General features: G+C 36.5%; 1 protein-coding gene across 1 annotated transcript in view; it reads right to left on the bottom strand.

Annotated features, from left to right (window-relative positions):
• LOC138762481 (titin-like) overlaps positions 1–14,390 on the bottom strand; it is a 383,050-nt gene that overhangs the window by 258,477 nt on the left and 110,183 nt on the right. Inside the window, 11 exon segments of the mRNA XM_069936233.1 lie at positions 2,900–3,178; positions 3,330–3,608; positions 4,639–4,920; positions 5,137–5,415; positions 5,620–5,907; positions 11,328–11,606; positions 11,699–11,977; positions 12,122–12,400; positions 12,487–12,768; positions 12,974–13,252; positions 13,983–14,270. Coding sequence (XP_069792334.1) covers positions 2,900–3,178; positions 3,330–3,608; positions 4,639–4,920; positions 5,137–5,415; positions 5,620–5,907; positions 11,328–11,606; positions 11,699–11,977; positions 12,122–12,400; positions 12,487–12,768; positions 12,974–13,252; positions 13,983–14,270 — 3,093 coding nt within the window.

Here is a 14,390-nt window from a genome sequence, read left to right on the forward strand (position 1 = left end):
AGAGGAATTAATTATAGCTATCTCTTCATTGCAATCTAATAAGCCCTAGGACCAGATGGATATCCTGTTGAATTCTATAAATATTTGTCTAAATGGTTTGTACCTCACTTAAGCTCTGTGTAAGATGATTCATTTAGAGAAAGGAAACTTCCTTCCTCTTTCAATGAGGCAGGCATATCTCTCATTTTGAAAAAAGGGAAGGAACCAACTGAGTGTGCATCCTAGAGACCCATTTCATTATTTGATGTAGATATAAATATTTTTTTCTCAAGTTCATGCCCATCAATTAGAGAATATCTCACCATTAATCATCAATACTGTCTAGCTAGGTTTTATTAAAAGTCATTAATTTTCTTATAATATACAACAATTATTGAATATTTTATACAGTATTTACCTTCCATTCCAATGACTAAATGCATTCTCTCCTTGGATGCTGAAAGAACATTTGATCGAGTGGAATGGGTACATCTGTTTGTTACTCTAAAGAAATTTAATTTCAGCTCAATTTTTATCAAGTGGATTAAACTAACGTATTTATGCCCTAGCACTTCATTATGTTAAAATTTGCAACAATTAACATTTTTTAGGCATTATAGGAGAACTCAAGGTTTCCCCTTAAGCCGTTTGCTTTTTGACCTGAGTTTGGAACCTTTAGCGTTACTTACGGGATAGTAGAGCTTTTAGTGGTATTTTCCAATCCTGAGATCTATTTACCAAGTATATTAACTTTGTTTTCCTAATTTAGTAGATTTTCAGGGTGTGAAATAAATTCTCATAAGAGTAGTTAATACCCATAAAAGGGCCTTTAGCAATTTAACTATTTTAGAAAGGAAATGAGCATAAAGTTCAATTCAAATATTTGGGAATTACAATTACAAGGAGTTGTAAGAACTTATTAAAAGATTCTTTTTTTAGGATTAATGAACCAGCCTAAAGAATCATTGCCAGAATGGACACCCTTATGTATGACAATAAATGGACGTATTAATGCAATTAGAATGAGCATTTATCTAAATTTTTGTACATGCTTCAATCTTTACCAATTTTTAATTCCTAAAACTTATTTTAATTCATTAGATTCAATTATTTCTTTGTATATATGGCGAGGTAAACAGCCCGTATGAACAAGGCCTATTTTCAAAGGACCAAAGGGAATGGGGGTTTATCTCTTCCAAATTTTAGATATTATTACTGGGTTGTCAATATACAAAATTTATTATTGGCATTACATTTTGACATTTCAGATGATCATCCTTCTTGGGTAGAAATGGAATGAGATTTTCTAAAAATTTAGCCACGTTGGTAGTTTTAGGTTCTTCTTTACCCATTTTTCCCCCTGAAACTGACAGTTAATCCATTAATGAGACACAGGTGGAGAATATGGGCACAATTGAGAAAATATTTTGGCTTTCTTATAGTTTCTCTCGCCAACCCTATTATTAAGAATCATCTTTTTCAACCCTCTATGTTGAATTTAGGTTTTAATGAGTGGGTCAGATTGGAGATTTGCACTTTCGAGGTAAAATCATTTCATTTGAACAATTAACAGTTAAATTTAACCTTCCTCATAGGCATATTTTTAGATACCTACAAATTAGGCATTTCACTAAGTCCAAACTTCCTAATTTTTCTTGAATTCCTGAAACCAATATCCTTCAATTATTTTTTTATATAAAGTTTTATCGTGGTGGATTGATAACAACTTGTTGGATTTAAGAATGTGTTCAGGGAGGGCAATCAAGAATGAATGGGAATGAGATTTGAATATATCAATTCCAGACAAAGACTAGGGAACCATGCTTGATCTGATTAATAATACTTCATTCTATGCACAACATTGTCGACTACAATTTAAAGTGGTACATAGAATACATATGTTTAATGTTAAATCATCTAATTTTTATTCTGATGTTGATCCATTGTGTGATAAATACAAAATTTTTGAATCCTCTCTGATTCGTATGTTTTGGTAATGTCTAAAACTAAAGGATTTTTGGGAGTAATTTTTTTCAAACTTTATCAGAGACTCTTAGGATTAAAGTGGAATCTTGTTCTTTTATTGCTGTGTTTGGTTTTTTGCAAGAGGAAAATATTGAATTGCAGTTTTTACTTTATTGATAGCCAGATGAATAATTTTGATGTAATGGAAAGATACTCCCCCACCTACTCATGTGCAATTGATACAGGATATTAAGTCTTGCTTGAGTTTGGAGAAAATTATAGATAACATTAAAGAGATCATGATTGAATTTGACAAGATAAGGGGCCCAATTATGGACTATTATCATAATTAGAATACATAGGCAGGGACACTCTGAGGGTTTCCTGTCCATTGTCCGGGAGCCGAGACATGATTCTTTACATATTATTTGCTGACGACCATGTTTAGCGGGAGGAATAGGATTAGGTTGGGTGGGAGGGGAGGCATTTTCTTTTTCTTCCTCTTCGTAAGTAGAAGAGATTACACCAATCAGATAATTTACTACGAATATGTCATAACATTAGAATATGAACTGAAATTTTCTTGAGGGAATTTCCATTGTATCAAGCATTGTATACAAGATCATGTATAAATTACTTATCATTCATATTCTGTATTGCATTGTATTAAGCTATGTAGCTAATGTGTGGTCTACATGTTGCATAATATTTCTTTCTTCCAAATTAATAAAAATATATTAAAAAGAAAATAAACGGAAGGACCTATATGCTAAATATTCCCAAACAAAATCAACAATGGTGACTCAATGAAGAAATTGTTCCTTTGACCAACCATATTACTTTAACATGCACAAAATTCATTCAAATATTATCATAATTTTACAGTGAGAAGTAAATATCCTGAAACTAAAATGAATAATTTGTGGACAATATCCAGTTATAATTTCCTACTAACCCATTACAACCAATGTGGCAGAGCACTTTGCTGTTCCTGCATCATTTTTTGCCTGACAAGTATAATTTCCACTGTTATTTTCTTCTGCCTTAATAATCTGTAACGTAGCAGTATTGTTTTCAAAATAAATTTTAATATTATCATCCTCCTTGATGCGTTTGTCATCCTTTCTCCAGCTTGTAATTATAGGAACTGAGCCTCTTACAAGACATTGAAATACAGTTGAATTTCCAGAAAACACGGTTGCATTTTCAATTGTTTGTATGAAGATTGGTCGCTCTGTTTTAAGTGAAGAGAATATACCAGATTATAAAATTTAATAATTAAAAATATTCAACTTTAAAACTTTCAATATTATGCAATGTCAAGATAATGAAACAACAATACTCATCCTAGTAAAAATATTAATTAGAACTAAAAAGCAACTGACCTTTCAATTTAACTGTAGAACTGCAGGAACAACTTCCCACGTCATTCTTTACCATACACTTGTATTCACCAACATCTGAGCTATCAGATGTTAGAATGCAAAGACTGACTAAAAAGTTGTCAGTGATCATTTTATATTTTTTACTTCGCCGTATTTGCTTATTGTCCTTGTACCAGGTAACTTCAAAGGGAGATGTACCAGTCACCTCACACTCAAGAGTGACATCACTGGCTTTAACAACCTCTATAGGTTCAAGTTCTTTCGTGAATGTGGGAGGTTCTGAAGAGCAAAAATGACATTATGATTTATGAAAAATGGGCCACTAAATTAAATTTTGCACATTGACTTGCGTAAAAAGACACAAAACAGCAAAAGATCTTTACTTCATCAACATAGATGAACCAAACAGTGGTTTAATGATCTGAGTAGCATGCCCAATGCAACTACGCATGGATAAATTCTATAATTTAATCCAGGTAAATTTGAGGTAATGCTCATTGGGAGGACTAATAAAGGTACAGCATACACGATGAATGATAAACTTTTAGACAGTATTGAGAGTGTTTCAATTCTGGCAAAATATTGGATAGGCTGGATTTGTTTTCCTTGTAATGGAAGAGGCTGAGAAAAGGCCAGATAAAAGTGTACAAAGTTATGACATAAATAGGGTGGTTGGTAAGAAACTTTTTCCATAGTAGGGATATCTAAAACAAAATGCATAGGTTTAATGTAAGGGATAGATAGGATATAAAGACTTTTTCATGCAGACAGTGGATAGAATCTGGAACACGATGGCTGAATAGAGAGTTAAGATATTATACTCTAACTGTATAGTTTTTATTTAAGCACTTACATAGCTGATGCAAGAAAGCTGAGGACCAAGTGCTGTTAAACGGTATTGGAATAGGTAGTTACTTGATGGCTCACATGGACATGGTGAGCCAAAGGGCCTATTTCCATGCCTTATGGTTGTATGACTTGTAATAGAACAATGTGCAGAAGGAAAACTCCTTCTGGCCTCACAAAGAAATGTTTGTCTTCAAAATCCTTAGTTGTGATAGCCAATGCTCTGAAACCTGACAGAGCCTCCAACAAAGAAATTTGGCCTGCTTTGGTCAACATCCTATTGATAAGTCAAATTCATTTTGAAACATTATAGAAAAGTGTTTATGTCTGATTTTATGGATCAATCAGAATCAAAAAGAATGTGGCATGTTCTCATTGCCACATTAATTGCATACGAGTTGCAACAAGATTGAAAAAGCTGATGGACCAAAGTTGCAAAGTTTATCTGAGAATTTTTACACACCTTTAACTGTGACCGTAATGCCACAAGATTCACTGCCAGCTTCATTTTGGGCTTTGCAGCAGTAGTTCCCACTGTCATCCAAACTTACATCAGCAATCGCTAAAAGTGCCACTGAATCAGCAAATGACATTTTATATTTTTCACTGACATGAATTTCATGATGGTTCTTGAACCAAGTGACTTTGATTTCAGGTGTGCCAGTTATTTTACACTCAAAACTTGCCATCTCTCCTTTTTTAAATATTGCCGTTGGTTCTAACCTCATAATAAAATATGGAGGCTCTGTAGAAAACAACGTTGCAAATTTAGCAATCGTTACTAAATGCCGAAACAATTCCATTCAACGTCAAGAATGATACACAGAGAAAAAGCAGACTGAACAAAGACAACACACAGCACACAAATACCATCAAAAATAACAAAGAACAAAATTTGAAAAATTAATATTCTTGCATTTTAAAAACTTAATGGTTAAACAAGTACAAACGAATTGCACACCTTTGATAAAGAGTCGCGCTGCACAACTAGCACTGCCACCTTTGTTGCTTATTTCACAAATATAGTCTCCCGAATCAGACACTTTGGCTGCAAACAACTCAAGTAAACTTGATGAGCCTTCATTTAAAATGAAATAATCAGCTCCAGACATCAGTTCCCTGCCATCCTTCAGCCATTTTATGGTTAGAGGAGGAGTTCCTTTCACAACACTTCTAAACTGCACGGTAGAACCAGGCAAACTTTCCTGGTTTACAGGTTTTTCTATAAAACTTGGAGGTTCTGAAAGTCAGGTGAAAAAAAATACCATTGAATCTCAGCAGTACATCGTTTATATTTAATGAAGAAAAGTTACAAGACTCAAAATAAATTACTGCAAGAATTAAAATATTTCACGTTTTTCGTAGGGCAAGATGCAAAGTTGAAGAATTGTACAATGGTGACAAAGAATACAAGTTGAACTGAAAGCAAATTCAACTTTCCAACCTGTTATATTTAAGAAACCACTGGATTCATCACTTCCCACTGAATTGGTTGCTTTGCAAATATACGTTCCGCGATCTGAAATCTCCAGTTGATTAACTTCCAAAGTTGTTGTGTTATCTTGACATAATATTTTGCATTTTTCACTGTTGGTAATCAATTTGAAATCCTTATACCAAGAAAAGACCATTGGAAGGGAACCAGAAACTTTACATTCCATCTGAACGGATGATCCTAAAACAATATCCATTTTCCGTAATTTTCGTGTAAACACTGGAGGAATTAGTTGATCTGTCCAAGATACCAAAAGCACAGCTGGTCAACTCAAATTGCAAATGCTTTAAATGAGTCAGTTTTATTGAGCCTTTTGATCCCAATATGAAATTGAGTTTATTAGCATACACCATTGGTGACGCACTGAAAAACTCCCCCAATGGCGGATGTACCCTTTCCCATTCTTATAGAAGAGATTTTGCATTCATCATTTGACTGCCTTTATTGTTTAGCTATTTTTTGTTATTTACTACAATTCTCACACAAGAAGTGTTTGCTAATTTCCTCGTGGTGGTAGTTTCCATGACAGCAAGGCAATAGTGATGTAAATGTAAAGGCATCACATGGGGAAGTAGCCCGAAAATAAAATTGACATCCCACTATGCCACATATTTATTCAAAAATTTATTTATGACAAATGAGACTGCAGATGCTAAAATATGAAATATCTTTGTGCATTCCATGTGATTACCCAGTGAAAAAATTCAGGCCATTCCATGCTTGAATTGGAGACCTGAGAACAACACGTTTAATAGCCTAGCTGCCTGGAGAAACAAAACCTTAACCAGCATATTGAACTCATCAAGAAAAATAGTCAGAAAGCATGTACAAAAAAAAAGTCCACAGTCTTTCTATTTGTCACTGGTCAGTACAGTCATAGAATGAAGTAGAACAGAAACATATCCTTTGATCCAAATCATCCATGTCAGGGAAATTGCACACCTGAATTCATCCCATGTGCCCATACCTCCCACATTTCTTAACCACATACCTGCCTAAATGCCTTCCTCTGGCAGCTGATTCCACATACTCATCACACTATATGTGACAAAGTTGCCTCTCAAGATCTTTCTTCTTCTCACCTTTAATCTATATCCCTAGTTTTATATATCTTGATAAATAAATCCCTCAGCCTCCCATGCTCCGGGTGGGGGGTGGGGGGGGGGGGTGCCAGTGGGTGGAAGCCCTAATCAGTCTAGTGGCTCCTTGCAATTCAAGCCATCCAGACTTGGTAACATCTTTCTGAATCTTTTCTGCATGCTCTCCATTCATTCCAGAGCGAAACATCCAAAACGGCATATGATATTCCAAGGGTGGTCTTAATGTCTTGCAGAGTTGAAAAATGTCATCCCAAATCTTGTACTCAGTGCCCTGAGCAATGAATGCAAATGTGCCAAACATCTTTTTCACTACCCTGTCTTTTTGGGTTGTCACTTTCATGGAATTTGTTATTTGTACTCCTCAGTCTCTCTGTTCCACAACAGTTTCCAGGGCCCTGCCATTTACTCTGTAAGATATATCCTGGTTTAACATCCCAACATTCAACACCTTGCACTTGTCCAATTTAAATTCCATCTGCCATTCTTGGCCCATGTTCTCAGTTGATCTATATTTGGTTGCAGTCTCAGATAATCTTCTTCACTCTTCACTGTACTACAAATTTACTAATTTTGGTATCATCTGCAAACTTTCTATACATGTCAATGACATTCTCGTCTAATTCCATCTCATTTTTGCAAAACAATCCTCTGACCCCTACCACTAAGCCAATTCTGCATTGGTTAGTTCACACTGGATTCCATAGGATCTAACCTTGCAGATAAACTTTCCAATATGAGTTTGACAAAAGCCTTGCTTTTGTGGAGTCCATTGAGATAGATGAGCGGAAACATAAAAGAGGATGTGAAAAATGTCTTCAGGTACATAAAGAGCAAGAGAGCCAAGTGTTGACAATGGACTGGTGGAAAATGATGCAGGGGAGAGAGCAAGGAAGGGACGAGAAAATGGTAGATGAACTTAACAAGTATTTGATACTTAATTACCAACAGTGTGCCAAAAGTTAGAGAGTGTCATGGACAGAAAAGGTGTGTAGTTGGTATTACCAAGGAGAAGGTGCTGGGAAAATTGAAAATTGAAAATCATCTGGACCAGATGAACTACACCTCAGGGTTTTAAAAGATAGAGCTGAATAAACTGTGGAGGTATCTGCAGTGATCTCTCGGGAAATCGGTAATTCTGCAATGGTTCCAAAAGGATTGGAAAATTAAAAATGTCACTTCATTCTTTAAAAGAGGGAGGCAAAATACAGGAAACTACATGCCAGCTTGCCCGACTTCAGTGATTGGTAAGATGTTAGAATTTAATTATTAAGGAAGAGGTTTCAGTGTAATTGGAGGTATACAGTGAAATAGACCGATCAGCATGGTTTCCTGAAAGGGAAATCCTGCCAAGCAAACCTGTTAGAATTCTTTGAGAAAAAATGGATGTGGTTTACCTGTATTTTCCAAAGGTCTTTGACAAAGGTGCTACACGTGAAGCTGTTAAGAAAGATGAGAGCCCATGATATTACGGGAAAGGTATTAGCATGGATAAAAGATTAGCTGGCCGGCAGGAGGTATGGAATAGGGAATAAAAAGGGCCTTTTCTGGCTGGCTGCCGGAGACCAGAGATGTTCCGTGGGGCCCAGTGCTGAGGCCGCTACCTTTCACATGATATGTTAATGATTTGGATGATGGATTAGATATCTCTGTGGTCAGGTTTGCAGATAATACAAAGATTGTAGGAGGGGCAAGTTGTGTTGAAGATGTATCAAGTCTGCAGATGGACTTAGATAAGTTAGGAGACTGGGCAAGTAAATGGCAGATGGAGTACAGTATAGAGAAGTCCATGATCGTGCACTTTGGTGGACAAACTAAAGGCGTAGACTATTTTCTAAACAGGCAACGAGTTCAGAAATCAGAGGGACTCAGGAGTCAACACTTGGCTCTCTGTAAATGTCAACTTGCAAGTAGAGTCATTGGTAGGGAAGAGTAATGAAATGCTTGCGTTCACGTCGAGAAGGATTGAGGCTTTATAAGGCATTGGTCAGACCACACTTCCAAAATTGTGAGCAGTTTTGGGCATCATATCTAAGGAAGCATGTTTTGGCATTGGAGAGGATCTAGGGGAAGTTTACAAGGATGATGCCCAGGGTGAAGGAGTTTTCATATGAAGAGCGTTTGTGGGCTCTGGGATTTCACTCGCTGGAGTTTAGAAGAATGGGGGGAGGGGGGATGGTTCTCACTGAAACTTATCAAATACTGAAAGGCCTGGATAGAGGGTGTTTTCTATAGCAGGGAAGTCTGGTACCAGAGGGCACAGCCTCAGAATACAAAAACAAACCTTTAGAACAGAGATGAGGAGGAATTTCTTTACCCAGAAGGTGGTGAATTTGTGGAATTAGTTGCCATGGACGGCAGTGGAATTCAAATCTGGGGATATTTAAGGTGGAGATAGATAAATTCTTGATTAAGTAGGGAATCAAGAGTTATAGGGAGACAGTAGGAGAATGGAGTTGAAACAATAGTAAATCAGCCTTGATGGAATGGCAAGGCAGACTTGATGGGCCAAATTCTCTCCTATGTCTTATTGTCTGGTGGTCTAAACAATGTTCATCATCTAGCATTCATCAATGCTCTTTGTCACCTCTTCAAGAAACCATTACATTTGTAAGACAATTGTCCATGCACAAAACTATCCTGCCTTTGCAAAATAGTCAGATCAGAATCTCTTCCAGTAAATTTTGTACTAATGATGTTAGGCACCCTATACTATAGTCCCTGCCTCTTTCTTATAGCCCTTGTTAAACAAAGGCACAAAATTAGCCACCCTTCAGTCTTGTGGTACCTCACCCATGCCTAACAATGATACAAATATAGAATTCTAAATCAAAGAAGCATATTCTTCAGTCCACCTTATCGACACCAACCAAACTTGTCCCATTTTCCAATGTTCAGCCCATGTCCTTCTTAATCTTTTCTATCCATGTACCTGTCTAAATTCCTTTTGAATGTTAACAATGTCCCGTTTCTGCCACTTGCAGACTCTGTGCAAAGAAGGTGCGACTCAAGTTCCCCTCTGATTTAGATTTAACTTCTCTGGGAGAAAGACTGATGACTACTGGAAAATGACCTTATCTATGCCCCTCATGACTTTATAGTTCTCTGCAAGGTCCCCACTGATTCCCCTTAGTTTCGAGGGAGTAAAGTCTAAAATTTTCAGCTTCTCCTTATAATTTAAACCTACCAGTCCCAACAGCATTTATTAGAATATTTTATATTTTCAAGTTTAACAATATCTTTCCTACAGCTGGGTGCTCAAACCTATGAACAATACTTCAAGTGCAGTCACACAAATGTCCCTGTATAGCTATAAAATGACTTCCCTACTCCTGTACACAATGCTAACTGTTGAAGACAAGTAGGCCAAGTGCCTTCTTCACCATGCTGTCGCGCTGCATCACCATCTTCAAGCACCTGTAACCACATGTCTCCTTGTTCTACCATTCACCATATCAATCTTGCCTGACCATACTGAAACACTTAACATTTGTTTTGGCTAAATTCGATCTCCCATTCCTTTGCTCCACTTTCCCACATCACCTAGATCATGTTATAATCTTAGATAACCTTCTTCAGTATCCACTAATTTTCATGTCATCTGCAGATTTACTAACCATGTTAACTAAATAGTCATCCAAGTCATTATTGTAGGTGAGAAACAATAAGTGGGGGTCGAGTACTGATCCTTGCAGGATCACTGAACAGAGGCTTCCAATCTGAGGAACAACCCTCCATTACTACCCTCTCTTTTCTCCCATCAACCCAACTCCGTATCCAATGGGACAGTTCATTCTTGTGATCTGACCTTCCAAACCAAGCTACCAAGCAAAACCTCATGAAAAGCCCTTATTAATATCACTGTTAATGGCCCCAGCAATTTCTTCTCGAACTTTCTACATTTTCCTTGGATACATATGGCCATCCCCCATGGATTTATATATTTTAGGGCCACCAGCACCTCCTCTTTTGAAATATGGACATGATGCAAGATCACAATATTCTCTTCTCCCAACTCCCTAGCTTTTATGATCTCCACTGTAAACACAGGAAATAAATGTCCATTTAAGACCTCGTCCATCTCTGTTGTACCATACCACATAAATGACCACATTGATATTTACTGGGTCTTATTCTCTCCCTTGGTACCCTTTTGCTCTTACAATACTGAGAGAATCTCTGAAGACTCTTCTTTACCTTATCTGCCAAGGCTATCTTCTATTCATCCTCTTGATTTCTCTCTTAAGTGGAATCCTGAATCTCCTCAAGAGAATTGCTGAATCCCGTTTGCCAATACCTGATATATGCTTTCTTCTTTTACTGATGAGCCACAATTTCCTTGTCAACAAGCCTTGCCCTTCACTGTAACAGGAGCATGCTAGCCCCGAACTCTCCCCTATCGCGCATTAAAAAGCATCTGACTTCCAAGATGCCTCTTTACCTGCCAAGTGGCTCTCCCAATCAGCATTTGCAAAGTGAACACAATTTATTTAGATTTCAACAGAATGTTCTATGTACTAGATTATTTAAAGGTCAATCAAATTACACATAAACACTAACCTAATACTGTCAATGAAGCTGTACAGCTGCTGGTTCCAAACTGATTTTTGACTTCAAAAGTATATTCACTAGTGTCATGATTGGAAACGGAAGGAATCTTTAGGCTGATCACATTATTATCAAAGCTGATTCGGTGTTTTCGACTAGACACCATTTCGTTACCATCTTTAAAACATCTAACTTTTAGTTCTGGTGTACCAGTTACTGTACATTCCAGGTTTGCTGCATTCCCTGCTGTCACACTGATTGACTGCGCTGGTTCTGTGATTTTTGCTGGTTCTATAAGGGAAAAGTCTCATTTTAGTTCATGCATGGCAAAAAAATTTGAATTGATGACCAATTAAAAGGAAGCTAAGCAATATCCCACTGACCTGCTACCAATAACGTTGCAAAGCATTTCTCAGTTCCTGCATCATTCTTGACCTCGCACATATACTTTCCACCATGATTTTCGCCAACATCATTTATTTGAAGAGTTGCAATATTATTCTCAAAAGATAAAGTAATATTACCATCTTCTTCAATAACATCTTTATCTTTTATCCAAGTTATGCAAATAGGTTTTGAGCCTTTTACTTGACACTGGAACACAATCGAATTGCCTGACAATACGGTTATATTTTCAATCTTCTTTATAAATCTTGGGGGTTCTATTTTAAAACAAATAGTTATACAAACATGGATTTTTAGTTTAGTTTTTCAGTGTGCTGTTGAAATGGTAGAATTTATTCAAAATTGAGCACTGGGTTCAAATAGCAGAAGACTAATATGTTCACACAAATGTAACAACTGACCTTTCAATCTGATTGTAGAACTACACGAACAACTTCCCACATCATTTTTTACAGTACACTTGTATTCACCAACATCAGTGGCATCGGGCATTAAAATGCAAAGGAAAGCTAATGAATTGTCAAAGATCATTTTATGTTTCTTGCTGCGTCGAATTGGTTTATTATCCTTATACCACAAAACTTCAAAGGGAGCTGTACCCGTCACCTCACATTCAAGAGACACTTCTCTACCTTTAATTATCTCAACAGATTCAAGTTTTTTTGTGAATAAAGGAGGTTCTGAAGAGTGAAACATAACAATGTGGTTTAGATAACAATCAAATGTCAAAGAGATCAATTTCTCTTTAAGATACTCATTTACACACCTTTAACCTGGATCATAAAGTTGTAGCTGTTAACACCAGCTTCATTCTGTGCTTCGCAGGAATAATCCCCGCTATCTTCCACCTTTATATCATCAATCTCAAGAACAGCCAATGAGTTTTGAAATGATATCCTATATTTATCACCTGTTCTGATATCTTGATTATTTTTATACCACATTATAGTAATTTCAGGTGTACCAGTAATTTTGCACTCAAAACGTGCAAATTCTCCTTGTTTCAGTGCTGACGAAGAAGGTGGCTTCGTAACAAAACTTGGTGGTTCTGAGAAATGAGATGTAGTAAGCGTGAATACTGGGATTACAATGCCAAATTAGGCACATTGAATAAAGTAGACAAAGGACAAGAAATTATCTTCTGTTAATAGTTACTCTTCGTGAGTTTAAGAAAGCTATGGCAGTTCAGCAACAGTATTAAAAATGCTTCAGAAAACCTATTTTACTAGTAAGATAAGTAAAAAATTGCCAACCTTTGACAAATATATTTGCAGTACTGATGGCTGAACCAGCTTCATTGGAGAGTTGACAGTTGTAGACACCAGCATCAGAAATTTTGGTTGAAAGTAGCTCAAGGAAGTGTGTTGATTCTTCATTCCAAATTGAACATCTTGTGCTAGGTTTCAGTTCCCTATTATCCTTAAACCACTTGACAAATAGTGGAAGAGTTCCTCTTGCAATGCTTTTAAACTGTAGTGTAGAACCAAGCACAATCTCTTGGGATATTGGCTTTTCTATAAAGGTTGGTGGTTCTAAAAAAAATAATTTGAGAAAAATCTTATTCAAGAAGATTAGTTGAAGGAAAAATACTAAAACGTTTAGAATCATTGAAGCCGCTGAGCACAGGATGTCAAAATATTTTAGGAAGCTGAAATATGCAAATTATCCTCAATGATACATAAAATTTAGAAACACACAGTAAAGGTGGAAACTTTGGTCCTTCTACCAAGGATCCTCTACACATTACTCTGGATGTGTAGAACACAACTTGCTGGCCTGAAGCATCCCAAACTCCAGTGGCATGGGCTATTTGATAGCAAAGTGTCCAGTAATGCTTTCCCAGGCAGCAAGGCCCAGCTCCTAGATGATACCAGATCTGCTAGCTCTAAGGGTTCTGAACGATTTTCACTAGTTAAATGTTCATACAAACATTTAAAAGCTTATGAAACAAGTAAATACAAAATTAATTGATTTGGATGATAAATGTATAAAACTAAAGTTAAATAATTGCAACTTTAAAAACTCATTTGCCTTCTAATCCAAAGCCTACTCAAATTGACAATCCTCTGGTTCTTTGTTTATTCCAGCCTCAAGGAATCCAGAGGCACTGGGAACCATCATATTTGGACTTACCAGCTAAATTCAGGTCAGTCTGAAACTTCTTGCATTAGCAAGCAAGGATCGGCCATTTTAACAAAACATTAGCACTGGACATATCTTAAAACAGAAGTGAATTGGGGGTAAAAAAGAGCATCTTCAAACCTTTTACAGTTAGAAATCCACTGCATTTACTACTTCCAGCAGCATTTATTGCTTTGCAAGAGTAATTTCCACCATCTGTGATTTCAAATTCTTTAATCTCCAAAAATGCAGTATTTTCTTCACATGATATATTGTATTTGTGACTTGCTGTTATTTCTGTGTTATCTTTATACCAAGAAATGCTGATTGGAAGAGAACCAGATACTTTACACTCCATGCGCATTGAAGTTCCCAAGATATGTTCCATTTTCTTTAAACTTTTTGTGAAAGATGGAGCAATTATTCGATCTGTGCAACATAGAACAACAACAATAAAAATCGCTTAAGCAACTGTGTAAGATTGTGACTCAACCTCCCTATCGAACGCAGAATTGTAATGAAATTAAAACATAAAAAAGAAAATGCTGC

Source organism: Narcine bancroftii, chromosome 4 (assembly GCF_036971445.1).
Source record: "Narcine bancroftii isolate sNarBan1 chromosome 4, sNarBan1.hap1, whole genome shotgun sequence".
NCBI lineage: Eukaryota > Metazoa > Chordata > Chondrichthyes > Torpediniformes > Narcinidae > Narcine > Narcine bancroftii.